General features: G+C 39.3%; 2 protein-coding genes across 3 annotated transcripts in view; both read left to right on the forward strand.

The window, feature by feature from the left end:
• Positions 1–16,180, forward strand: part of enpp1 (ectonucleotide pyrophosphatase/phosphodiesterase 1) — a 30,351-nt gene extending 14,171 nt beyond the window's left edge. Inside the window, exons 10-23 of the mRNA XM_035678501.1 lie at positions 610–718; positions 1,687–1,818; positions 1,928–1,959; positions 2,097–2,224; positions 3,969–4,038; positions 5,594–5,681; positions 6,474–6,655; positions 8,359–8,398; positions 8,475–8,635; positions 10,148–10,283; positions 11,362–11,436; positions 12,832–12,964; positions 14,254–14,398; positions 14,563–16,180. Of these exons, the coding sequence (XP_035534394.1) occupies positions 610–718; positions 1,687–1,818; positions 1,928–1,959; positions 2,097–2,224; positions 3,969–4,038; positions 5,594–5,681; positions 6,474–6,655; positions 8,359–8,398; positions 8,475–8,635; positions 10,148–10,283; positions 11,362–11,436; positions 12,832–12,964; positions 14,254–14,398; positions 14,563–14,715 (1,584 nt within the window). The 3' untranslated portion in view covers positions 14,716–16,180. The remainder of the gene's footprint in view (positions 1–609; positions 719–1,686; positions 1,819–1,927; positions 1,960–2,096; positions 2,225–3,968; positions 4,039–5,593; positions 5,682–6,473; positions 6,656–8,358; positions 8,399–8,474; positions 8,636–10,147; positions 10,284–11,361; positions 11,437–12,831; positions 12,965–14,253; positions 14,399–14,562) is intronic.
• A 3,241-nt stretch (positions 16,181–19,421) lies between these two features.
• Positions 19,422–25,515, forward strand: part of sytl3 (synaptotagmin-like 3) — a 7,822-nt gene continuing 1,728 nt past the window's right edge. For both annotated transcript variants that reach the window (XM_035678503.1, XM_035678502.1), the window contains exons 1-11: positions 19,422–19,815; positions 20,162–20,371; positions 21,349–21,416; positions 21,965–22,016; positions 22,121–22,187; positions 22,280–22,352; positions 22,847–22,974; positions 23,868–23,990; positions 24,213–24,382; positions 24,493–24,589; positions 24,682–24,852. In XM_035678503.1, coding sequence (XP_035534396.1) covers positions 19,694–19,815; positions 20,162–20,371; positions 21,349–21,416; positions 21,965–22,016; positions 22,121–22,187; positions 22,280–22,352; positions 22,847–22,974; positions 23,868–23,990; positions 24,213–24,382; positions 24,493–24,589; positions 24,682–24,852 — 1,281 coding nt within the window. In that variant the 5' untranslated portion in view covers positions 19,422–19,693. The remainder of the gene's footprint in view (positions 19,816–20,161; positions 20,372–21,348; positions 21,417–21,964; positions 22,017–22,120; positions 22,188–22,279; positions 22,353–22,846; positions 22,975–23,867; positions 23,991–24,212; positions 24,383–24,492; positions 24,590–24,681; positions 24,853–25,515) is intronic.

A 25,515-nucleotide genomic window follows, 5' to 3' on the forward strand; every position in this document is an offset into this window, starting at 1 on the left:
ATTATTATTATTATTATTGTTGCAAGATTCTAGCAGCAAGGACACATGAGTTGGCGTCATTGTTAAAAGGAATTGATAAGCTTGGAGACTCTAGAGATTCTGACTGATTGGACAATTTGGAACCCGTTCTCAATTCCCATCCTTAAATATATATTAAAGAAAGTAGGTCATTTTTATGAAAACACATTTTTGTCATATTTGCTGAACTATATCCTGACAGTAGCATACAAGACAAATAATCTGTGAAAAGATCCGGTTCCTCTGGCTCCTCCTAGTGCTCCTAATGACATTTGCAAGAATCCGCAACAACCAATCAGAGCAGGGAAAGATAATTGATTGTTGATTGTCATGACAGTGGTTGTTGATTATTGTTGATATTTTACATGAAGCATCTTGCCTCCATTTCAAATGTTAAACCAAACCTCATTTATTAAAGTTCGTTAGACATTAGTCCAAAACCTTGACGCTTTAGTTTATTATTTTTGCTAATTATTTATTTGCTGAAGCAAGTTGTTCTTGAGGTGTTTACATCATCAAGCTACAGTTTCTCTGAACATTGCTCTCTTGCCACAGTGACACTTGTAGCAAAAAATGCTGTTGTTCCTTCAGGTCGTTCAGGCCTTGGAAAATGTGGACAGGATTTTGGGCATGCTGATGGATGGCCTGTTACAGAGAGACCTGCAGCACTGTGTCAACATTATAATCATATCAGACCACGGTGAGATAACCACACAGTCTCCACACAGCTGTGATACACTTTACTACGTGTAATTTTACAGAATAAAGTCACCAAGACAAACAAATTCTTCTCAAACTCCTTTGAAGCAGTTCAGAGGATTTTCTTTTTCCATTTCTGTAGCTTTTTTTTGTCTTTTTCTTTGTCTTTTATTTAAAGCCCTGCATTTGCTTACAAATAAACTTGGCACATCCTTCCTAAAGCTCAGTGGTTTCACCGTAGTAAGACATGCACAGTTTTAGACCCTGTGTGCCACTGAGGGGGACTTTAGAGGCTCAGTGTCATCTTCAAATGTTTGACTTGGTTGAGTCACTGCACCTGTTGCAGGAGAAATCTACAGGTACATGAGAGAAATCTGATGAAAAATTAGTCTGTTAGGTGGAAGTAAACTGGGAAAAAACATTCTCAGCTGTATGTTAGGTGGATATTTTGTGACTACAAGTTCGCCTGGACATCTGGAGGCCATATGTTTAGTCTTGTAATTAAGTATATTAAAGATCAATGCGCCGGCGTAAATGTGGCTCAGGGCGGTGCCTAGCCATCATCAAAGACATCATTTCCAAGAGAAAATATGAATTTTGACGTACTGGACTAGTTATTAACCTGCAGCTAGTCATGAAGGACAAGAGACCAGAAAGATTCACCAGTGTTCACATGTCACACCCAAAACGGCTGCATCTTCAAACGTGCTGTTAATTTTAAGGGCTGTAAGTAAGTGCTCAAAGCTTCAGGCACATTTCTGACAGGATACACTTTATGCCTCTACAGGGGGAAGAACAGTTAAGCAACATCTGCATAGGATAAAAAAATCAAACGCATAGGCTTATTGAGTTTTTTAGTAATGGTGCACAAACTTTGCACTTTTCATGCTGTCATGATTTGTCATTTAAAATCTTTACCATTTAGGATAAAAACTGATATTGAAATATTTATATTTATTTTTTTCACAGGCATGGAGGAGGCTTCATCAGAAAAGGCAGCTTACGTGTCAAACTACGTGGCCGATACTGCTCACTTTTCTGTTATCCAAGGCCCAGCTGCTCGTATCAGACCCATTCACCTTCCAGATAATTACTTTTCCTGTGAGTTCCTCTCAAAAACACCCAACTTCCCTCCTTCCCAGCTTTGCAGCATCAGTCAGTGTCAATTTTAACCAGTGTGACTGACCTTGTCCTGTGTTCCTTTCATCAGTCGACTATGAGGGCCTGGTGAAGAACTTGTCGGTATGCGAAGTATTCCAAATGTGACTTTTGTATTGATAAGAAGAATGAAAAATTATCTGCTTGCTTGGCTTCACGTCAAACAATCCCATTCTCCCTCTGCTGTGTGTTGATTCTCCTCTTCTGTGTCTGTTCTGAAGTGCAGGACCTCTGACCAGGCAATGAGACCGTATCTCAAAGAAAACCTCCCTAAAAGGATGCACTTTGCCAACAACAAACGCATAGAAAGAGGACACCTCTATATGAAGGAAGGGTGGCAGGCTGCGCTGTAAGTCACCTATCAGTCTCTTCACTGTGTTAACGTGTCGAGAGACTGAAAAGAGCAAGCTGATTGGTTGATCCTACTCGTGGCGGGAAGGCTCACACACTTCAACAGTACATTAAAGTATGTTTAAAGAATCTGGATGCATAATTGATCAGCACTGCCTAGTTTGACAGTTTAGTCTGAGTTTCGTTCGTTGCATTCAGGAGTTAGCCACGCCCTAAAGCATACCCTGCTGTATGTCTGTTTTACTTTAAATGGACCGTAATTTACAGAATGTTGCAAAATGTTGTACGGAAGAAGAATTGAAACTGCTGAATGAGACCATAAACGTACCAGAAAACTGTTTACTGAGGTAATAAATCGAGAAGTAGGATCATTTTGAACAGAGCTGATTGCATGCACAGGTCTTTTTGCTACCAATAGAGCTGCCCCCTGCTGGCTATTAGAAAAAATGCAGGTTTAAGTTACTCCTGCGTTGGTTACACCTCTCAGGCCTGGAATCTTTGTCCCCCTAATTATGTATTGTCAATGGGGTCACCCTAATCCAGAGATCTGGAGAGAAAGAGTAAGAGAAAAAACTCAAACGTGCCGCACACCTTCTGACTGCCTGCGCACGGCACAAGACAAGAAGGAGCGTCCTATTGGCTGGAGAACAGTAAAAATACTTTGATACTTGATTTTTTTGGACTTCTTTATTTCTAAAATCACGTAACAGCCAGCTTAATTCTATCTAAATGTACTTGTTAAAAAGAATTTAAAAAACGGCAAAAGAATTAGGGTTAGAGGTATGTTGTGTTTAGGGTTAGGGTTTTGCTGAATTAGGGTACTGGCACCTTTTTTGGTCCAATTCAGGCACTGATGATTACTCTGAGCAGCATGCAGAGAAATTAATTACAATATAATTGAATATATTTCTTGCCTCTTCGCTTATGCAAAACAATACAAGTTCGGAAGCGGGCCTAAAAATGAGCTAAATCTAGTGAGAGAGCCGCTAAATTGGCACACTCTCTGATTGATTTTGTGTCTAAGTGTGCGTGTGATGTAGCATAGACCTTGTGTGGGTACCGCTCAACATTTCTAGAATTTGAACACTTAACAATTACAATTCTGTGTTCCATGACAGATAAACATTATAATTTCAGTTATTTGGATACAAGATATCCTTAATTTCGAGCGCTGACTAAAATGTTGCTTATTATGTTGCCATAGTGCTGTTTTAGTGGGTCAGATGTCAAGGATTAAAACTGTTTTACCAATTGCATTTCTCAGAGTTAAAAAGACACGCTTGAAATACCAATTTACAGTATTATTTAAGATTAGATTTGGCTGTAATGCAGTGTAAGATAACAGAGCTGTTAAGGTGATTGATAAGGAATTGGCAATGGATGTGAGTGTATAATAATAAAAAAAAAAAGTTTGCCACACAGAAGCATTTACAGTAATTAGTGTTAGCAATCATTCATAATGAATGAAACGTGGTATGTTGGAGAGGAGTTGTACAACTCCTTTGATGGATAGAAACCATGTAATCATGGATAATTGCTTCAGGCTGAAGAATTTATTCAGTCGACTTGAATGCAGTTGCAGGGAGAATCGCTATAGAATTTAACTTGCCTGACTCTGAAAATAAGATAGAAACACATGTCAATAACTATCATGGTGGTGTTACGGTGACATCCTTCCTCCATTTCTCTCTTTGTGTTTATTTTAACTCCTCAGATAAAATACTTTTGTTATATCTCGACAGCAAACAGAGTGAATTCAAGTACCGCACCGGCGGATTCCACGGCTCAGATAACCTCTTCACCAACATGCAGGTCAGAGGAAGGGAACATTTGTAACCATATCCTGTTTAAAAAAAAGTTTTTTACAGTGTGATGAGCCTCGACAGCCGTTTGTTACTGATGTCACTCCGCTCAGTTCGATGTTCGATCTTCCATCTGATAAAACATTGTTTGTGTTCAGAGGATGTTTGTTAATCACATGAGCTCCAATGTGTGAAAGATTCATATATTTGTTCACATGTGGGAGCTGACAGGTTCAACAACACATTTCCAATGTTAGCTGTGAGTTCAGTAGCTCTCCTTGGGGTTTAAACCAGTGGTTTTCCAACCATTTTCTTTAAGGGACCCGTTTTCTGTTATTCAGTAAACTGACGACCTCTGACTGAGTAACATATTTTATGGATATTTCATATTATATTCAAACTGGTACAATTAACCCAAATAGTGAACTCAGGGACAACAAGAAGTTTGTGTATAAGGGGGATTTGGATGAATTTTGAGCAAATTATTACTTGTTTAGGGAACTCTTTATACAATACCCTGTCTATATTTTGTATTTTTTAATAATTTTTAACAATCATACAAACTTAACAGGCTTATTTTCTGACAAATTCAGTGTTTTCTTGTCCCTGATGCTTGGCCATTGTTCTATGACAGCAATTGACTTTACATTTACATTTAGATTTCTTCACAGAAGTGAACCAAATGCTGTTATATAGGCCTATTATGAATATATTTTTCAATTGTCTTACATCCCTTAAACTCAAGAATGCCCCCCATGAAGTTTTGGTGACCCCAAATGTGGGTCCCGAGCCCCAGGTTGGGAACCACTAGTTTAAACGATGAGCTCCACAGTAGCTGCTCATACTCATACGAAATATGAGAGCGTCACACAGGATAGATTTGTTGTCTTGCAGCGTATAGGCCTTAAACTGGAATCCAGCAAACAGAGATTTGTCAATGTAAGATTTGCTGAATTAGTTATGTGAATGAAAAGTGACTAAAATACACACAACAAACACAAAAACACTCAGTAGCTCTAAAACTCTACTCTAATTACACTTGTTGTGAGATTGTGAAAGGTTGTTCTCCACCTACACACACTGTACTGTGTTTATGCCTGTCACCTTCGTATCACAGTATGTCTGTATGTGGTTTACACTGGAATTTTACTTGTTATAATTAGCTTACAAGGTTGCTCACTTCTCTAAAAGAAAAGTTAACTATTCTACAAATGGCTTTTAGTGTGCTTACAGAGCAGACAAACAGGGCAAAGTGCTCTTGAAATAGACACCTGCAAATATCTTCCAATCCCACCTAACCAACATCTTTCCGAGAATTGAAATACCTAACTTGTGTTTCAAGGTTTTGTGAGGTCATTTTACTGATTTTGTTCATTTAAAATATTTACACATGGGCTAATCATGGTATTGAGTTTTTGACATCTAGTTATTTACAGAGGGAGTTTAAATGAAGGTCTTGGGCAGTGTTGTTTGGATAGTTCACTGTACTCTCTCATTTGTATCCAGAAATGTCTCCATATAGATTAATTAGTGTAAGTCTGTTAATGTGTGTTTACTTTATCCAGGCGATCTTCATTGGCTATGGTCCAGGATTTAAACACAAGACTGTTGTGCCTCCTTTTGAAAACATTGAAATATATAACCTCATGTGTGGTAAGTAGTGCACACTGATCTGTACTGTATCCTCCTGTAGCTGTAGCTACTGCTTTATTCTTTTCTTTTAGTATTTAAAGGAGTAGTTTGGAATTTTAGGAGCTTATTCACCTTCTGAGAAGAGAAGGACCCATCATATCCTGAAGGCTTGTTGTCATATGAGGTTGCCAGGCAGCAAGTGTAGGAAATCCTGCAAATAACCCCCAGTAAAACCACTAAAATCACAATGTGTTGTTTTCATACTTTGGTTTGTGTTCGGATTAAACAAACACAATATAATATGTTGGTTGTTGGAGTTGGTTGGCAGATTTTGGCACCTTGTGGACAGAGCCAGGCTAGCTGTTACCAATCTTTATGCTAAGCTAAACTAACTAGCTGCTGGTGGGTTGCAGGCTGGTTGTCTACATTTAAAGATAACATAATTAAAAACTGGTACATGAAAGATTTTTTGAAATACATTAATAATTAAAAAAATATTTTTTTTATAAATAAATAAGATAAAATATGATGCTGCTTTAGTTTTTGATTTTGTAAAATATATAAGCGTATTATTGAATTGTTTCCACATGTCTGTTGCACTGATTGAGAGTGAAACATATCTAAAAAATTAGTTTTTAAGCCCAAACAGCTTAATGACAATCTTAATGACTGTAACGTATCTGCCACTTATAAAGCACTGTGTTCACAAGATGCATGAAGCATTATTCATATCACCCTCAATCAGAATACGTGACCATGTCGGCCCCCAAACCCCCTAATTTCACTCATTCTCATCTGGTCTTTCTCTTCCAGATCTCCTCGGTATTCGTCCGGCTCCAAACAACGGGACTCACGGCAGTCTGAACCACCTTCTGAATCATCCCGTCCACCTGCCAGTTCATCCAGCGCAGCTCTCACACGACACCCCCTGTGAGGCCAGTAACCCCTCCCCCTCTGACGACCAGTGCAACTGTACATCCCAAACCAAGGCAATGGTATGTAACAGTTTATTGAGCTCGGATCGGTTGCCATTTTGTACAGACGTTCATTGTTAGAGTGAAGCTTAATGAATTTGGTGATCCCCTTTTATCACCTCCGCTATGAGGTTATACTGTATATATTTGTTTCTTTGTGAAATGTCTCAACAACTATTGGATTGATTGTCATGCAGTTTGGTACAGATGGCGCCCAGAAGGTGAATCTTACAGTCTTTCTTGACCCCCATGCTTTTACTCTGCTGCCACCAGCAAGTCAAAATGTTTACTTATCCAGTGTAAAAATCTCAACATCTACCAGTAGATTGGCACATTGGACATTCGTGATTCCCTGACTTTTCATCTGGAGCCACCTGAGTTTGGCATATGTGGTTTTAAGTAAAATGCCCTGGCAACTTTTGGATGCCCTGGCAACTTTTGGATTGCCATGAAATTTGGCACAAGACACAGCAAGCAGCTTATATTAATTATGAGTCTAGCAGCAAGTAGGCCAGCCCGCTGTCTGTCTGCAGCCTTTTATTTGATAAAGCTCTTGCTGAAAGATTAAAAAACGGTCCAAAAGTTACTCTTGTCCAGTGGCTTCGCTCTCCTTTTCTCTTCTTAGCTTCCTCTGCATCCTCTTTGGTCTTTTTAACTCTGGCATGTCACTCAACAATGTCCACAGTAGTTTCTGAGCTCTGTTACATTGCCCGCTTGCCCGGCTCCAGTTCTGGCATGAAGCCGCTCTCGGTGTAAACACTGCCCCCGGTGCTCTGAGGTCCCAGTCCCGGGTGTCCAGGGCTGTACGGCTAAGCTAACCAACTAACAGCAGTTCCATTTAACAGCGATGACTTGGATGTCCATCAGGATACTGCAAATCACAGAAATTTGAGTTGGAGCAGCTGGAGGACATTAGAGAGAAAACCAGAAAACATTTTCTCCATAAAATATCCAGTTTCTCCAAAATTTTTGACATAGTTGGTGATGTGTGTTACTTACTGCACTTGTTCTGACCCAGAGCCAAAAGTTACAGGTGTACGGGGTGCAGAGTGAGAATCAGTGGTATGGTGCAGGGCACGCACAGATAAATGGAGTAAACCTACCTCTAAATAATTCTGCATCTTTCAGTAGTGTCCTGCGAGCCAATTGTTTTCCCTAGGATGGTGAAGGTATAACATAGCTGTCTAATTTTCATGAGTGGATGGAGTAGGACATTGAATACTTATTTTATATAGCTGTTACACGCGTCTGTAGGCCAGTATTGATTGCAAAATCTGCTCCTCTTCTGTGGCTAATGTTAAGTTCCTAATGACCAGTACTCCCTAAAGTCAAGCAGCAGACGTTAAGTGGCAATGTGCAAATGCCACAGGTCCATTTTTGGGTGAACTAAATATGCTAGAGTAAGGTGCTTATCCTTTATATACACACTTCTCCAGGCACCCACTACACCTCTGCTGAGAATGACTGAAGCACTCTCTTATGCTTATGAAGCTGTTATTTCAAGGTAGAAAAGTTACATAATGTTACATTGAATTAGTATAGAGGTCAAATGACCAGTTACCCTCAGTCAGAATCTTTTCTGTACAATAATGTGCAAAAAGAAATCATACGACCATCATACGTGGACTTTAAACTTTCACAGGTGTACATGGTGAAGATGTAATAGATACATGGTCGATTTGAATGTATGTAACTAACAAGAAGTGTGAATATCTTTTTTTTAGGAGGCAGATATGAACACACGTCTCATGGCGACTAATTCCAGTGAGTATCATTTTATTTTAATCTTTGGCAGTCAAAGTGTTTCTTAGAGGAAAAACTCACTACATTCCCCCTTCAGGTGTTAAAGCCAGCTTACGTCGTCTCCACCATCCCTTTGGCACCCCTCGAGTCGTCCAGCCTGATGTCAGCTTTTGTCTTCTCCACCACTCCAACTACCTCAACGGGTACAGCAAAGACCGCCTCATGCCCCTCTGGGTGTCGTACACTATCCAACCTCTGGTGAGTCCGCTGTTTGGTGCTGTCTTTTTATCTCTAAACATAGCCTGAACAGTTGACTTGTCCTGGCTATATTTCTTCTGTGGTTAGGGTTTGGCAGGAGATTGTAAGAGGTTGTTGACTATCTGAATCACTTCTCGAAGCAGCTGTTACTCATCTTCTGTGCTCATGTTGGCTCAAACAATTCTTGTCTTTCTCATTATGCGGTTGAGCTTTAGTGTAAATTATGACTTCAGGAAGAGTGATACATTCCCGGCAGAGTTTATGCTGTTGTACTATACTGTCTGAATGATGGAGCAAGTGGAGATGTAGATTTGTTTTTATTCAGGCTTTATCTAAATACAGTGTAAACTAAATATGGCATGAACTGTAGCCTACTCTGTGTTCATCGAGGCTTCAAAGAACTTTTATCTATCTGTCAGCATAGCATACAGTATTATGCTCAACCCACTTGTACACCCACAGAAAACTTCACATCATGTCAACTCTTAACAACTCCATTATAAAGCTACCTTCAAGCTAGTTTGCCTACCAGAAAATCAATTAAATCAATGAAAAGTGTGAGGCGCAGCTGCAGAACAAGCTTACATTTCTATTCTTTTGCATAAACGTTTGAAATTATGCAGAAGCTTTTCATGCTTCTATTTTTGGACCTGTAATCAGGGACATGATATTAAGTAATACTTTATTTTACCGGTTTGTAATGACCCAGTAGTTTAAGACAAGGTTCCTGTAAAGAGAGATTTAATCCGGGACTATTTATAAGGGGAGAATAGGAAAAAGCTCCATTTGAACCCCTGTAATATCAGTCATTATTCATTTATTACTGGATATTGATTTATTATCCATTGATTTAGAATTCACTGTAAACAAATTTTACATTTTAAGCTAGTAGCGTGGCTCTATGGATGGCAATTGAATGGGTTGCCATGAATATGGTACAGACGTTCATGTCTATATTCTAATAACTTTGGCAATACCCTGAATTTTCATTTAGCATCACCAGTAGATCAAAATCTTAATTTGTCCAATGCTTTGACCAAATAACTGCAAAGCTAATGATATTCCCATCAGTCTCACAGCTGTACTTTGTGTTAGCATTCAGATGCTAGCATTTAGCTCTGCCATGGGTAGGTACAGCCTCACTAGCCGCTAATATGGCTGGAGAGTTTTGTTGCATATTCAACTGACCTGAGATTGATTAAATGAGAGTTTACAAGCTGAACAATGTCTCTGTTTTCCCTGTAATAAGTGACAGATTACACAGTCCTCACCAAGAAACCTTTTGGAAATGACATACATTTTAGAAATAGATTTCAGGCGAAAAAGACAGGCGAGGGAAGTGAGATTAGATCATTATTTTTAGAGAGCGCTGCAAACAAAAACAGTGCATTATCCTCACTGACCCGTATACACAAGTGAGACCAAACCAAGCCAAGTGATCTTACACAACCATCAGAGTGCTGGCCGGGAGTCCTGCTCCACTATCCCCCACTGACTGATCCTCTCTCTCAGACCAGAGTCAAACTCCTGAGCCCAGAGACGGAGGCATGTGTTCGTGCTGACGTACGCATCCCATCGGCTGCCAGCCAGCTGTGTCTGCGCTACAGAGAAGACCCCGCGCTGTCCTATGGCCTGCTGCATCCCCCCAGTGAGTGTGTGTGAGTGTGTATGTGCAGTGTGTGGTGGAGGGGGTCATAACAGGCCATCCCCAGCCGGGTGTTGAATTCAAGTTGACATGTTTCAGAGCCGCATTCTCATGTTAAAATGCACCCCTGGTTCTGGTCTACAGCAGTGAAGAGTGTCCCATCCCCCCCTAATTGAGACGCTGTAGATTCACTGTATTTTTAATGAAATTCAGGTTTCAGGTAGCTCTACAAAAGGAAGTGACAGACTGAAAGAGTGAAGTAAAAAAAGCATTAAAAGCATCCCAACAGCTGTGAGGAAGTTGGACTCACCAAAACTAGACATTATGTTTTCTTTGTGGTTCTGGTAGAAACTGATCTCAGACTGAGGTTTGTGCAGTTCAATGAGTTTACAGCGATTACTTAATTTATTGATTAGTCGCTAGGCAATTATATTGGCAATTAATCCTTTAAAAGTCCAGTGTGTAAGATTTAGTGGCATCTAGCGGTGAGGTTGCAATCAACTGAATTCCCCTCGCCTCACCCTCCCGTTCAAAGCATGTAGGAGAAACTACGGTGGCTGCCAGTGTTTGGTTTGTCCATTCCGGGCTACTGTAGAAACATGGCGGTTCGACACGCTCGCTTTGTAGATAGAAGCAGCTCATTCTAAGGTAATAAAAACACTTCTTATTTTCAGGTGATTATACACTAATGAAAACATACCTAGCACAAATGCCAAATATTAGCTTATTCCAGTTTTTAAAAATGTGAGGGTTTGCAGGTTTTTGTAAATTAAATATTTTCTGGTTTGGGGCTGTTTATTTGACATTTTGTGACATTTATTCAATGTTTTCTGACATTTTTTTAAGATATGATTAACAGAAAAAATCAGCAGATTTATCAGTGAGGAAAATAAATGTTAGTTGCAGCCATAAATTACTTAACCTCTTTATATCTAGCTCCACCAACATCTGAAAATTAGTTTCAGCCAGTCAATCTTTATAACTTTAGACTAACTTCTTACAACATGCAGTTTATGTTTCAATTCATCCACAAATTGCAAACACATTAACTTTTTCCTCACCTATCATTTTCTCTCTGTAGGTCTCAGTATTGACGGACCTGAGACAGACTCTCTAATCACAAGCAACATGGCACCGATGTTCCCTGCATTTAAGGGTGAGTCAGCAAACATTTATTGCCCCTGGTTCTCTAGCTGCACCCAAATATGGAAATGAGAATCACAGTGATGCACGAGTTAAAAATGTCAGTCCAGAGTTGTCAGAAGGGTTCATTTGCTGGAAGAATGAGAGCTTTTGAGCTGAATGAGAGCCGAACAAAGTAATTAATTAGCGAACAGAAGAGATGCTACATCAAAACTAGACATTACATCATGCTAGTTTTTGTTAAATTGTTCAAGTCAAGTTTTCCTGAGAGCAGGTATTATGGTTTGTCTGCTCTCATGGGCCATTTTTATTCAATATTATACTTTTCAAAGCTGATTTTCTAAAAACAGGCTATACTTTTGGTTCTTAAATAAACATAATAGGAGTCCAAAGATCCAACCACTGTGATTATATGTGTCTACTGTACTTTAATTTAGTTAAGCTCTTTCTGTAAAGCACAATTAAAGGTTTAGTCAGAGGAACTTTTCCAGTCTTAATCCTGCTGCCATCCTACTGTAGACACCGCAGTTTTCTTCACAATAAGATTCACTTAAAAGGTGGTTTGTAATATGTCTGAACTGATTCACCAGACTGTGCTCTAAAAAACACAGGAGGTGGTTTAATGCATGAAATCATTTTTTCAGTTGTACGTGAATTGGAACGGAGTCAGTGTTCGTTCACTCCCCTAATTTTTGTGCTTTTGTTCATAAAGACATATTGTTTAATGCTGCTGTGAAGCCCACATGAGTCAGGTCTGTACCTGCACTCACAGCACTACGCAACATTACCTGTGTCATATGTGAGAGTTTGTGAGTGATTTGGTAACAATTTGTGACTTACTGCTGTGGTTTGCTGGGCTTTTGCTGAAACGTGTTAATGGTGACTGGTGATTAATGTATTAAAATTGTTTCCACTGGGGCCACCCATACTGCAAACGGAAACTCTCTCACTAATGAGGTCCCACTGGAAGAGAACCCCTTCCAAACACTGCCGTTTGTGTACGTTGGAAACCTAAATATAAATCAACTAACAGAGGCTGCCCCCTGGTGTCACACCGCTGTGTTTACGCTGTGTGTAAACCTCAGGCCAGTCGGTAGTTTATTGACTTAAATATCACAACACAGTACAAACATATAAAATAAGGCATTCCTCTTGACAAAAATATAAAAGCAACAAAGAACTCAAAAAATAGACAAACATGGTACAAACATGATAAATGAAAAGATAAAAGATAAAAAAAAGTGCTCCAGGCTCTAATAAACAGGACTTACAAAGAGAGATCAATAAAATAAAAAACACTAGAATAAATAAGGTAAAAACAAGAGAATTTCATAGACCAAAGTATCATTCATTGTGGTGTATTGTTGCAGAATGAAAAGGTTTTTGTGTGTATTTTCCCTAACTGCAGATGTTTGGGCCCATGTCCACGATGTCCTGCTTCCAAAATATTCACAACAGCTGAACGGAGTCAACGTCATGAGTGGGCCGATATTTGATGGAGACTACGATGGAAATGTTGATGCACTTAAAGCAATCTCAGGGTAATTGAGCGGCACAAACTCCAGGCAGACGATTAGGACTGCTCCCAACACATAGGCTATGTTCACACTGGAGGCAGAAGTGGCCCAAATCAGATTTATTTGCTCATATGTGGCTCAGATCAGACTTTTTTATGTCAGTGTGAACAGCACAAATCACATGATTTAGGCCACTTTCATATGTGGTCCAAATCACATACATCATATATGTGACTTTTATGTTACTAGACTGACATTCATCATGCAGGTCACTTCAGGACTGTGACTTGAGAATGTGAACAGCCAAACAGAAACATGGGATCTGAGCAATAAGTCAGAATTGAGCACTAAGCCTTAGAATGTGAACGTTGCCTTAGTTATTTTCTTGATTAATTGATCATTGTTTTTCTAAAAAATATCAGAAAAAGGGGAAACAGATGTCCATTATGTCTTCCCAGAGCTTAAAGTTACATATTGAAATTTACAATCAATTTGCTTGAAAAAAATAACTAAAACAATTATCCATGAATCAATTGTCTTTATGATTATCAGTGAGCAATATAGGTGTGAATTTATTAAGTAAATGCAGCCTTCTAACAGGGGTTATAGAAGAAAGAGCAATGTCTGTACATGTCTTCATGGGTAAGTTGTGGTTGATAATGAAACTTCCTTTTAGCTTTGAGATTCCCATGAATACTTCACCTCTATAAATACAATTCTAAAGACTTCAAAAGCAATCATTAGCTATTCACTTGTCTTTTTATAGTTTATTGTAGACAAAGAAATCTTCTGCACAACTAGGAATAACATGAGAGAGTATATGTTTTGTCAAAATACTATTTTTAATCCTTGGTGTGAAAAGCCTTTATTTCTCAAGAGCTGAGGTCTTGTTGCTCCTCAGCATTGTGCCATGAGTGCAGTAAACTTCCCCAAAGTGTCTAGACCATATCCCTTCAACAGCATTATATTTGAATCCGAGTATTTATGTTGTTGTACTGATTGACGTCACACTCATTCATTCACTTTTTCAGTAAGCTTCTTACTGATGAGTAAGACACTGATCAGTCAGTGAAACCCACACAGTCCTGATGGAGCAGATTAGTGTTTTTTTTTAGTATTAATCTGTTAATAAATAATGTTATAGAAAAATACTTTTACATAGCCAGCAGGTTGTTGTTAGTTTGAGACCTGGGGTTCTGACCTTTTCCACGTCAGCTTATGTTTTATTTATTTACTTTTTCATAAGTTAAAACCACAACTTTCACGAAAGGAGGCAGCGGTCTCTTAAACCCTTTGGTCTCGTGTTTCTCCAGGAATGAGACTATCGTCCCGACGCATTTCTTCATGATCCTGACCAGCTGTAGGAACTCGACCTTCAGCCCTGTTAACTGTAAGGGTCCCCTCCAGGCCAAGTCCTTCATCCTTCCCCACAGACCTGACCACACAGAGAGCTGCGCTGTGAGTAACACCACTGACCTCCTACTTGTTTCTGCACTATCAGCCTACTTCTGTGGAAACCTGCTGACTGATCACACTGTGGAAAGAATGATCAAAGCTGAATACATCACTCATTGATAAATTTTCATTCATTTTTCCCTCCTTTTTGTTTTTTTCTTCTTCAGAGTGGGTCGGACTTGACGTGGGTCGAGGACTGGCTGCAATTTCACGTGGCCCGAGTCCGAGACGTGGAGCTCCTGAGCGGACTGAGCTTCTACCACGACAGGATATCGGTGGAAGAGACGCTACAACTCAAGACGCTTATACAGACTGCTTAAAATCAGAGACATTATTGAATGAAGCTTTAATGTCCAAAGGAAGCCATATTGGTCTGAACAACAGGCCCTCTGTCCATGTGGACACAGTTAAACCGACTAGCAGTGGGTTTAAAACGTGCCTCACTTATAAAGTGTTCAAACCAAATTGATCCCAGTTCCATCCAGGTTGTTTGTGATATGTCTGATCCCCCCCCCAAAATGCTTTGTAATAATTCAAAAGCCGTATATATATATTTGTTTTTGATCATGTTTTTATAAATGATTTTATAGAGAAAAATCTGAGGGCATTTTTATAAACGAGTCTCCGAAGCTCTGCACCAAAGATGCCATCACATCTGCTGAGTGGCTCCAAAGTATTTCCTCAGATGGGAAAGTTTGGCAGGAAGAAAATAAAAAAAGGGAAAGGAAACATTTATTGATGGAGGAGGAAAATCTATTTATACTGCAGTTGTTTTTATTGGCGGGGGCACTTTTAAGAAACAACATGACAATCTGGAAACAGTTTGTCTGCCGCCACACATCTGGAGAGCTGGCTGCAGCGGCCGGAAAAACACCCAATGCGAGACTTAAAGAAATACGTTTCTGCTCTACAGAAAGAAAAGTTTTACCTGCTAAATGTTGTCGTCTCTATGTTCCTGGTTGTTATTTTTGTATTTTCTTCACACAGCACCAATGTTGTTTTTAGTATTTTGTAAATTCTTTGTTTGGTTAATGACATTTGGAGATAATTATAAAATTTTAGTGTGTGAATGTGTGTGTGTGTGTGTAATGTATGCATGGATGGATTATGATACAAATTTGCTCCTGGGCACAGACCTAAACAGGAGCAACACATCCAGACTAAAAGAGGCACAGTGACCACAAACAATGCATCTTTCTGTAGCTGGTTTGTGCCTTTTTGATGTCGTTTTGCATCTCTGTTTCTTTTTTAGTCACTTTGTGTCTATTATTTTGCGTTTTTATTACACATTACACATTTTGTGGTTGTCTTTTGTCTTTCTGTACTGGTCTTGTGCCTCTTTAAAGTCTTTTTGCACCTCTTTCAAGTTGTTTTGCTATCTTCAAGGTCATTTAATGTCTCTGTATAGTATTTTTGCGTCTCTTTCCGTGATATTCAGCAGGTTAAGCAGAACTCTGCGATGTGACTGTTGTTCACACCGGAGATGACGAGAGGCTGTCTGTGCCAGGTTGTAATATTCAGTAATCCATCCGTGAATGTTTGTGTAAATGTGTGTGTGTGTGTGTGTGTGGGAAGCTGAAATTATTAGTAGTATTAGTCTTTTTATCTTTTCTCTTCACAGCAGCTGTCTGGAAGTTGAGGTTGGTGGGCATTTGTGGATATAAAGAAAAGAGTTCAACAAATTTATACATTTCCAATATGTGTTACAGCTTATTTTGTTTTAGTATTGTCAGAAATGGCAGCCAGGATCAAATACAGTTTCATAAAAAAAAATCCTCACACTGACCTTGTGACTTGTATTCTTTACGCCTTACCTATAACACCCAGTGAGCTTCACAGAAACACTCTGCATACAGTATTACACCCAAAACAAAGGGAAGCTGAATGTGACATAACCAACCAGCAGTTGCTCAGTTGGCTCCAGATTGCAACGTGTGAATGCAAAAAGGAAGCAAACTGAGCTCTGTACGTTTCCCCTCTCATGTATAAAATCTGCCACTTCCTCAGGTTGACCACCCCAGCAGTGCAATGAGCCTCAAGGTAAGATCTTGCAGCTTTCTGCTCTGCACCTCTTAACTCTGGAGTGACCTAGTTCTCATGTCACAGACCCGAGTTTGCTTTCTTTTAGACGTTGTTGTAGATAGATTGTCTCATTATTTCATCTCCAGAGTCAAAGTGATAATCTCAGTTGAGCAACAAAAACGCGTGTTGAGTAAATGTTTTGTAATCACATCTCAGATTTCAGTCATTGTCGGAAGAAAAATTCACAGTGATTGCAACTATTAAGACATACTGTGAACGCAGGGTGTACGTTTCTTTTTATCTGTGCAGTTTTATTGTTTACATCTCTCCTGGTTGCTGAAAGTTTTTTGTTTCATATCTTCACTTTAGGTTCATCTAATGTGTAAAACTTGTATGAATGTTTGCAAAAGCAAGTGCGTATAGAAAGCTGCATGAAGACGAGCTGTTGAAAACCCCACTGCATGGTTTTAAGAAAATACACAGATGTCAGCACATTGCAGATAAATTCCTGCGCAGTATTTTGAGATTCTTTCAGCAGAGTTTGCGTGCGACCTTGTCATGTTTTGGAAGAAGAGGTCACTCTTTTCTAAAATAAAAGACCCACAGTTTGTGTTGTCAGAGCTTGTGGTGTATGAAGCGTGACAGTTAATGGGTTTTAATTTGGAATTTGCTTGTGGTGATCAGTCTGGCTGTAAGCGCAGACAAGCTGCCAGGGCTGACTCGAGGTATGCAGTCGTTCACACCGGTCTTCCAGGAAACTCAGCTCTAAGAGGGAAACATGTCAGAGGCCATGTGATCATTTTGGTCTTTCTCACAGCGTTCAGGCTCTGTATTTGGGTGCCAGTGTAATCAGTCAGTGGTCCTTTACTGTCATTGCTGTGGTGGGCTGACATGGGTTCCCACCTTCTCTTCTCGGATGTGAACTCACAGTCACCACTAAACCACGGACAGCCTGAATCATTATAGTCTTTTGCATAGTAGAGGCAAGTTTGAAATGAGTGTACTTGAGTGTGTTGACGTGATGATAATCATCCCTTATACAAGTAAACGCTCCCAATCAAACTGTCAAACCGAGGGCTAGCATGATGAAATGTCTGTTGCATCACAGCCTTCCAGTAGCAACATATTTCACATCTTGCCTCATTGGCATTTACAACTTGAGAGAATCCCTTTAGGCACAGTGCACGTCAGCAGTGGACAGATAGCAGCTGTGTCCCTCTGTGAGCCATGCAGCCTAATTACAGTTGACACTGAGTGTTTTCTCCGGCCTCCTGGCAGCTCTGGATAGTAACAAGGACACAAGCCCTTATCTACCAACACAGCCTGGCATCCAGCTATTCAACAGGCCACTTCCTCTCAACTCGCCATGCTTCACTTGCTACTGACAAGGATGTTTTTATTCCAAATTGAGATGTGCACTATTTGAAATGAGATGAATTAGAGCTAAAATGAATAGTCTGACATTTTGGGAGATACATTTATTTGCTTTCTGGCCAAAAGTGGTATGCCAGATTTCAGGGGGGCCGGCCATTATTGTGAAACCTGAATAGTCAGAAAAATGTCCCTTTGCACTGATAGCCTGTTATCCTGGGAACAAAAGCCCATTTCTCTGAAAGCCCTTTTGTCCAAAAATATACACATATATACAGTTTTTTGCAGGAAAGTACGAAATCAGGTGACCTCGTCAGGTGATTATTATGGTAACCATAACAAACACATGGTTAACATTGTGAAATGGTGGCAGTTTGGTTCCATCTGTTTAGTTACGTACATAGGATGGTAATACAAGAGAGTATTTTCAGAACAACAAGCCTACAGAGCAATGATGGTTTTTGGATAGTGTGCTGTCAGACAAATAGGCTTTTGGTCCGGTGGGACATTTTTCAGACTATTGGGGGTCTCGGGAATAATGGCCGTTGGATAAATGGCCTGGCACCGGTTTCTAGCTAGCATGAAGTTGTTTGCATTTTGTCGCTAACTAATTAACACGTTTTATCTTTGTTTGTGTGAGTCCTGGAGTCTTGTCATGTCATGAGAAGTCACTGCACCCAGCCAAGAAATAGTTAGCCGATAACCCCGTAAGATCACAACTCGTCATCTTTACAAAGACTTTTGTACAGATTCATCAAACAAGATAGAACATGTTTATAAGTGAGCTTTAGAGGTGCTGGTATTAGGGTTTCGTCACTTGGGACAGAGCCAGGCCATCTGTTTCCTCCTGCTTCCAATCTTTATGCTAAGCTAAGCTAAGCTAAGCTAAGCTAAGCTAACTAGCAGCTGGCTGTAGCTTCCTATTAACTACCCATACATTACAGTGGTATCAATCTACTCATCTAACTCTTGGCAAGATAGCCATTGAGCTTATTATATTTAAATATGAAGCTCTCCTTCTGAAATAAAGCCTTTAAGTCAGTCAGTCAACGCACCTTTAATCTTTATTTACAAATGTTAAGCTTCCGGTGATGACTTTTTTTAAATGGATATTTAGTTTGAATAAGATTTAGGTAAGTCTACTGACCTGCAAAAAAAAAAATATATATAACAAAACTAGAACACAGACGCACGTCAGCCATCAATAATGCAAGGGTTGGCATTTGGTTTGTTTTGCAGCCCTGCCATCAGTGAAGCATCACTGCTCTTCCTGCAGCTGAGGAAGCAGTGGTGGTTTGCCCGGGGAGAGTGGTTGAATAGAGTGGGGGGGAAGCTTCACGATACTGACACAGGAGGTGAATATAAGTAGATAAGTTGAGGGGAAGCAAATCAGCATTTTGAGGTTAAAATATTGCCCAAATGCACAGTAGTGTTTTAGTTTCACATGTCGTCAGATCCTGTATTGCTACCAGGAGCTCTGAAGTTACTCCTGCTGACTAACTATCTGCGTCATCAGATAACAGGCTTGCCTTTAGAGAAATGAATATTAAAAGAGGGTATTTCCACAATTGTGGGGTTGGACCGTGAAGTTTAATCATCCAAGTGGAAACACTACAGCTAGCTATATCTGCTCAAGAGGGCTATATCTGGCTCTGACGTGGATGCAGACTCTGTGGAGATCGGGATCAGGAGAAGGGGGATCTTAGCAGCACGCAGACAACCTTTATTATCTCCCTTTTTGTTCTTTACTCCTTCAGCTGCTCTAGAGGACTAAAGAGGAGGTCTGAGTCTGGGTCCATTAAAGGGGAGGGTTAAAGAGGAGAGGAGGAGGAGACAAGAACACAAAGAAGACAGCGAGGCAGAGAGGCAGAGAGACAGAGAGAAGAGGACCAGTGAGAGTGACAGATGATCAGAGACTGCTGTTTAAAGATGGATTTAAGTTTGCTTCAAGCTCTGGAGAGAGAAAGAGTCCTGGAGGTTCTTCGGAGAGACAAACAGTTGCGTACCATTGAGGAGGACAGAATAAGGTGAGTCATTTTTTACCACTTTCATAGATACTTCTGAGAAATACTGATGCTGAAAGGAGGCTGATTCTTCCTTCGGTAGAGCAGCAACAAACAAGAATAACAGAGAGGACTCAGACTCAAATATGATCTTGTGTTTTTTTCTGTAACCAAAGACTACTTCATTTTGGTTTCTACTGAGTATTTCAGTGTATTTTAGAATCTGGAAATCACATTATAAAGAAAAGGGATGTTTAACCCAATCAGTTTTACTCTTTCAGACTGACAGAAGATACATTTTCTATGTGAAAAATATTTGACAGTGGCAGTTAAAGGTGTTTGTGATTCCCTCCATCTTCTCTCACCTCAGGAGGATGAAATATGAGCTGCAGGAGTTGCGGAGGAGAGGAGCAAAGAGTTATGCCCGGCAGTATGGCGAGCGGACCTGCGCCCGGTGCCAGAGGCCGCTGGGAAAGTTCTGGAACTCGGGTGCAGTCTGCCGCGGCTGCAGCCACCGCATCTGCAGCAGGTGCCGCGTGGGAGCAGCGGACTGGAAGTGCACGGTCTGCCACGCCTACAGGTGCAGTAAAGAGCTCAGCCACCTGTTTCATGCAAAGAGAGCTGAAATAGATGACTCAGCGGTGCTCAAATCACAGCACAAAATGACTGTAACTGTCTCCGCTTGACTTTTGAAACTGACTTTCAGCTCTTGATTTGCCCCTTTAATCTTTAATTTTTAACTTTCTTTAAAGCAGCGATATTTGATATTTTTTATAATGAACCCTCAGAGAATTATTGCCTGAATGTGAAGCTTCCCTCAGCTTTATGGAGCTTTATAACAAGTTTGATCTCAAACTATTTAATATACAGAATATATTAGTCACTTCTCTCAAAAGTAAGACTTAATATGTCCAAGAAATGAAATTCAATCTAAAGTAAAAAAAGAAGCAGAAAGAAGGATAGCATGACCTAAAAATAATACCCAGACAGCTAAACCCTGTCTGGCCCAGTAACGGCCCACACAGTCCACTCACGGACCAGTTTAGGGTAGTCAGGTACAGTAAGTATATTAATAGTTATACTTGCTTCCTCTTCTTTTTCAGTATGAGTACAGTGTGCTAACAATGTGGTTGTGTAGATGTGTCTGTGGGCCAGCGACAGTGTAGACGATTTCAATGACTTTCTGACTTTCTGAAACTCACTTTGTGGCTTTTACTTTGTTTGCACACTTGAATGAGATCTTTTATATCAGCTCTTGTTTCAACCCTTTAAATGTCCCTTCAAATTCAGCTCACACGAGAGCAAACTTACTTCACTTGGCTGTAAAACAAAACAAATCATCATTACATTTTCAGAAACTTAATATACAGTATATGTAGAACTTCTCTGATAAAAATCCAACACAAGTTAAAATAAGAAGAGGCAGCGAGAAGGAGAGCATGTATCTAAAAATAATAGTGTAGTCAGGTGTAGTTGCCACCTCTTCTTGTTCAGTATGAGTGCTAATAATGTAATAATGTCATCATCTGCTCATTACAGTGTTTTTCTTCCTCTCAGGGAGGTGAAGATCAGGTCTGGAGAGTGGTTTTTAGAGCAGAGGGCACAGAAATTTCCCGTCATCACAGGTTTGTTTACTATATGCGGACTGCATGTACTCACAATTGTTTTGTTTTTATATCTATCGTTAATATTAATTATTGATACTCCCTTGATATCATCCTATTTCAACTACATTGATGAATAAAATATGGATGTTGTGTTTGTTTAAGCTGTGGCTTTATATGGAGTTTAAAAGTTATTGAATTATTTATTTAGTTATCAGTGTGGTAAAGAGGCAGAATTGTAATATTTTAATTATAATTATTTATTTTTTATTTTTGTATTGGACCAATGAGGATATTTGTATACTTTCTTGTGTTGTTATTTTTTTATCTTTACATACTTTTAAAGTAGTAGTATTAGCACTCATTGTGTCATATTTGGCCACATAAGTATAATGACTTTCACTCTGTTTGAACAGTCACAACAAAGTCATATTTAGTGTCACTGTGAACTAACCTCAGAAGATATAAATTGCACCGACATGCTGAACTCCGTCTCTGTGACAGTGTGTAAACATTTGTCTTTCACGCTTGTGGTGTCGTGTCATTCATAATATTTATGTTCTTTGCAGACAAATATGAGACAGTTGGAGAGAAGCTATTAAATACCTACAATGTGCTGAGGTACGAGGAGTCTTAACACGTTTATTTTGAATGTTTGCAGCTACTTTAATTCATTAAAATGAAAACACAAAGTAACATGTTTTTTTTTCTTATATTTTTCACAGTCATATATCCATTGTACCGCCCACTCCTCCACCCCACTTGGATTATCAGTTTCTGAGCAGATCTGGGGTAAAATACTGGAAAATTTCCAGCATTATTTCACAGTAAAAGTGTAAGATAAATGAACTGAGTGCCAATAAATGTTGTGTTTTGGTCTGCAGGATTTCAAAAACTCCAAACCTTTCACCAAATCTGTGGAAGATCTAATGGTCTCCTTCACCAGTCATATTAAAAGTAAGTTTATGTATCATTAAACATCTTCTCTTATCAGTTAAGTGGCCGATATTAACGTACCAACACAAAATTCAGCACATCAAACATCGAGCATCTCGGCGAGAAGATATCGCGTCAGAATTCTTAGCATTACTTCCTGTGATTGATATCACGACAATCTGATAAGCTAAATATGTGCACAGTAATAACCACAAAGGAAATAGAACTGAAATATTGTGCCGTGTGAACTCCCCTCTTACCTGATCGTCCTAACTGCATCAGCAGAAGTTGCACAGGATGATGACAAGCATAGATAACAATAATGTGTTGCATTGCAAAAAGAAAAAGGAAACACCTTGGTACCAACTGTTTGAGGGCTTTCAAATTTATAAGAAATGTATCCAGGCAGTGGATGAATCATCTTGTTCTGAATCTTTGTGTGTGTGTGTGTGTGTGTTTGTGTATTTCTCTGTAAAAACATTCACAAGTGTCTGACTTCTTTTTCCTAAACGCAGAGATTTCCACTTCTCAGAACGATGTGCGAGAAGACCTGCTGAGTGTCGACAACAGCCGGAGAGGGTCGTGCTTCAACTACAGCACCCAGAAGAGCCTGTCTGACACTGACATCAACAAATCCAGCAAAGTAAGTCGGCTACAACACTTCATACGTTCAGTGCAACGAGTCATTGAGCTCTTCTGTAGGTGCACAGCGCCCCCAGCCTAAGACACAAAACCCATAAACAATATTTCCACTTTCGCTGGCCAGAAAGTCTTGTTAAATCCTAACAGCTGCAACAAACTCAGCTCACATTAATCTGTTGCACATTTGTTTAGACTGAACTGATTTTCACAATCCAGATGGGACCTTTTATCTAATAATCTGAGACCTTTACTGGTGATCAGAAGTGGGAAGTACTGCACTATTTGCTTGAGTATTAATTTCTCTTAAAACCTATTTACTGTTACTTACTATATTTTTACATAAATATCTGTACTTTCCTTCACCTTTTGTATTTTTTTTTTTTTTAGATGGACAAGTATGAGGCATAAACAAATGCCACATAACACAACATTTACTATAGCATAAGCTCATTTACAATGCCCGTCCATAGATGGGCCTTTAAAATACATAAAAACATGTACTTACTCAACAGTAAGTACATAAAAAACACAGGACTCAACAGGCAGAACAATACAGGACATTTATAGGCTTGTTACTTTAGTTTTAATGGATTTCAAAGGAATGATCAGTTATTTTTTATTTCTGCATAATTGCACACATCCCCAACATCAAGACTGGTGCATATTACTCATAACAGATGTATTATGTATTAAGTAAAATGGCGAAAACAATGTAAAAGACGTAACAGACAAGAGAGGACTCAACCCTATCAGTACTTTAAAGTAAAGTTAAAGTATCTGTACTTCTATTTGAGTAAATCATGTGTGAACCTTTGCCACCTCCACTGATGATAACAAGGAATAACTATCAGTCTGTTAAAGCACAATAAAGAAATCATCCCTGTACTTTTTCAGCTTTTTAAAGGCCCCAGTCTTCCAAACCTGTTCAAGAAAAGCAAAGACAGCGACCACGAAGGCTCCTCCACCGGGGCAGAAGAGGAAACTTCCTTCGGTTCTGAGTACTCAGGAGGAAAGAGAGTAAGTAGAAGTTGATGATAAGAGTAACTAAAAAATCCCCAACTGACATCCTTTGACGAATATCGCTGGTGATTTTAATCTTTTCGGTCACTTATCTCATATACAAAATCTCTTTTACGTGCATGTTCTGTACTCTAGTTTACGTAAAAGTCCTTCAGATAGTGTCTTTCTGCCATTTTAAGTATAAACTGGGAATCTACAGCCTGTATTTAACCTCCACAGGGCAGCAACAGCAGCATCAGCACCGACTGCGGCATGTTCGAGACCGTCAGCGTGGCGGGAGAGCTGGAGCTGGCTCTGGCCTACAACAGCAGCACCTCCTGTCTGGAGATCACAGTCGGCGCCTGCAGAAATCTCACCTATGGAGACCTCAAGAGGAAGAAGTGTCACCCGTAAGGATAATAAATATAAGCCTCTGCATTATTGTACAGTATGACCTCATTTTGTTGTCTGATTCTCCATCAAAACCTCAGCATCCTCCATGTGTTATTTCTTCGCGTAGATACGTCAAACTCTACGTGCTGCCGGAAAAGAGTGGCAAAATGAAGACGGCAGTCAAGAAAAACACGACTGATCCGGTTTATAATGAAGTTTTAAAGGTAAAGAGAAAGCGTTTTCAACAATTAATTTAGTGTCATATGATGCTTGATCGGGACAAATTAAATGAAGTTCTGTGTTTGGGTTTCGACAGTTTCACATAGAGCGCCACCTGCTGTTTGGAAAGAGACTGCAGGCCTCTGTGTGGCATTCAGGGACCCTGAAAAGGAAGACGTTTCTCGGCGAGGTCCTTATCCCGCTGGACGGCTGGAGGTTTGAGGACAAGGCCTCCCAGTGCTTCAACTGCTACCCACTTTGTCCGAAGGTAAAACAGAGCAGAGGAAGGTTCAGATATTCAGCTGTGATGTTATAAATTAAAACTGTAAACATTCTGCTACTCCCTGTAACTACAAACTGTAGTTTTTACACTTTTTTGTACAAATTAAACCAACAAGACATAATATAAATATATTTAAAGGGTTAGAAGTTTTGAAGGGGCTGGTTGGAGGATTTTAATACATGATTTTATCTTACAAATGTATCATACATTACATTTTTTAAATAAAAACAGCTGGAATAAAGTACAAACTGCAATAAACTCATAACATTAAGAGTTTAAAAAACAACATATAGTATAATACTATAATTTTATGATTATGTTTTATAGGTTGTTTGTATTTATTCATATGATGTATATATTATTATTTATATAAAGTATATATTAATTTTCCTGTTTTCTAGTATAATTTGTATTAAATACTATCATTATCCTTGTTTTTTATTGTAATTTTTATCATTAAATTTTATTTTAAAATCTACCTTATTTAATTTTTACTACATTCTGTCTTATTATCGTCAGGTCAATGTCTGTTAAACACTTGGAACGGCACTAAACTGTATGAAATGTGCTACATAAAAACAGTTTGATTGATTGATTGATTGATTGATTGATTGATTGATTGATTGATTGATTGATCCTTGTATTTCC

The sequence above is a fragment of the Morone saxatilis genome, unplaced genomic scaffold, assembly GCF_004916995.1.
Source record: "Morone saxatilis isolate NCDOM2014 unplaced genomic scaffold, NCSU_SB_2.0 Contig7, whole genome shotgun sequence".
NCBI classification, from domain to species: Eukaryota; Metazoa; Chordata; class Actinopteri; family Moronidae; genus Morone; species Morone saxatilis.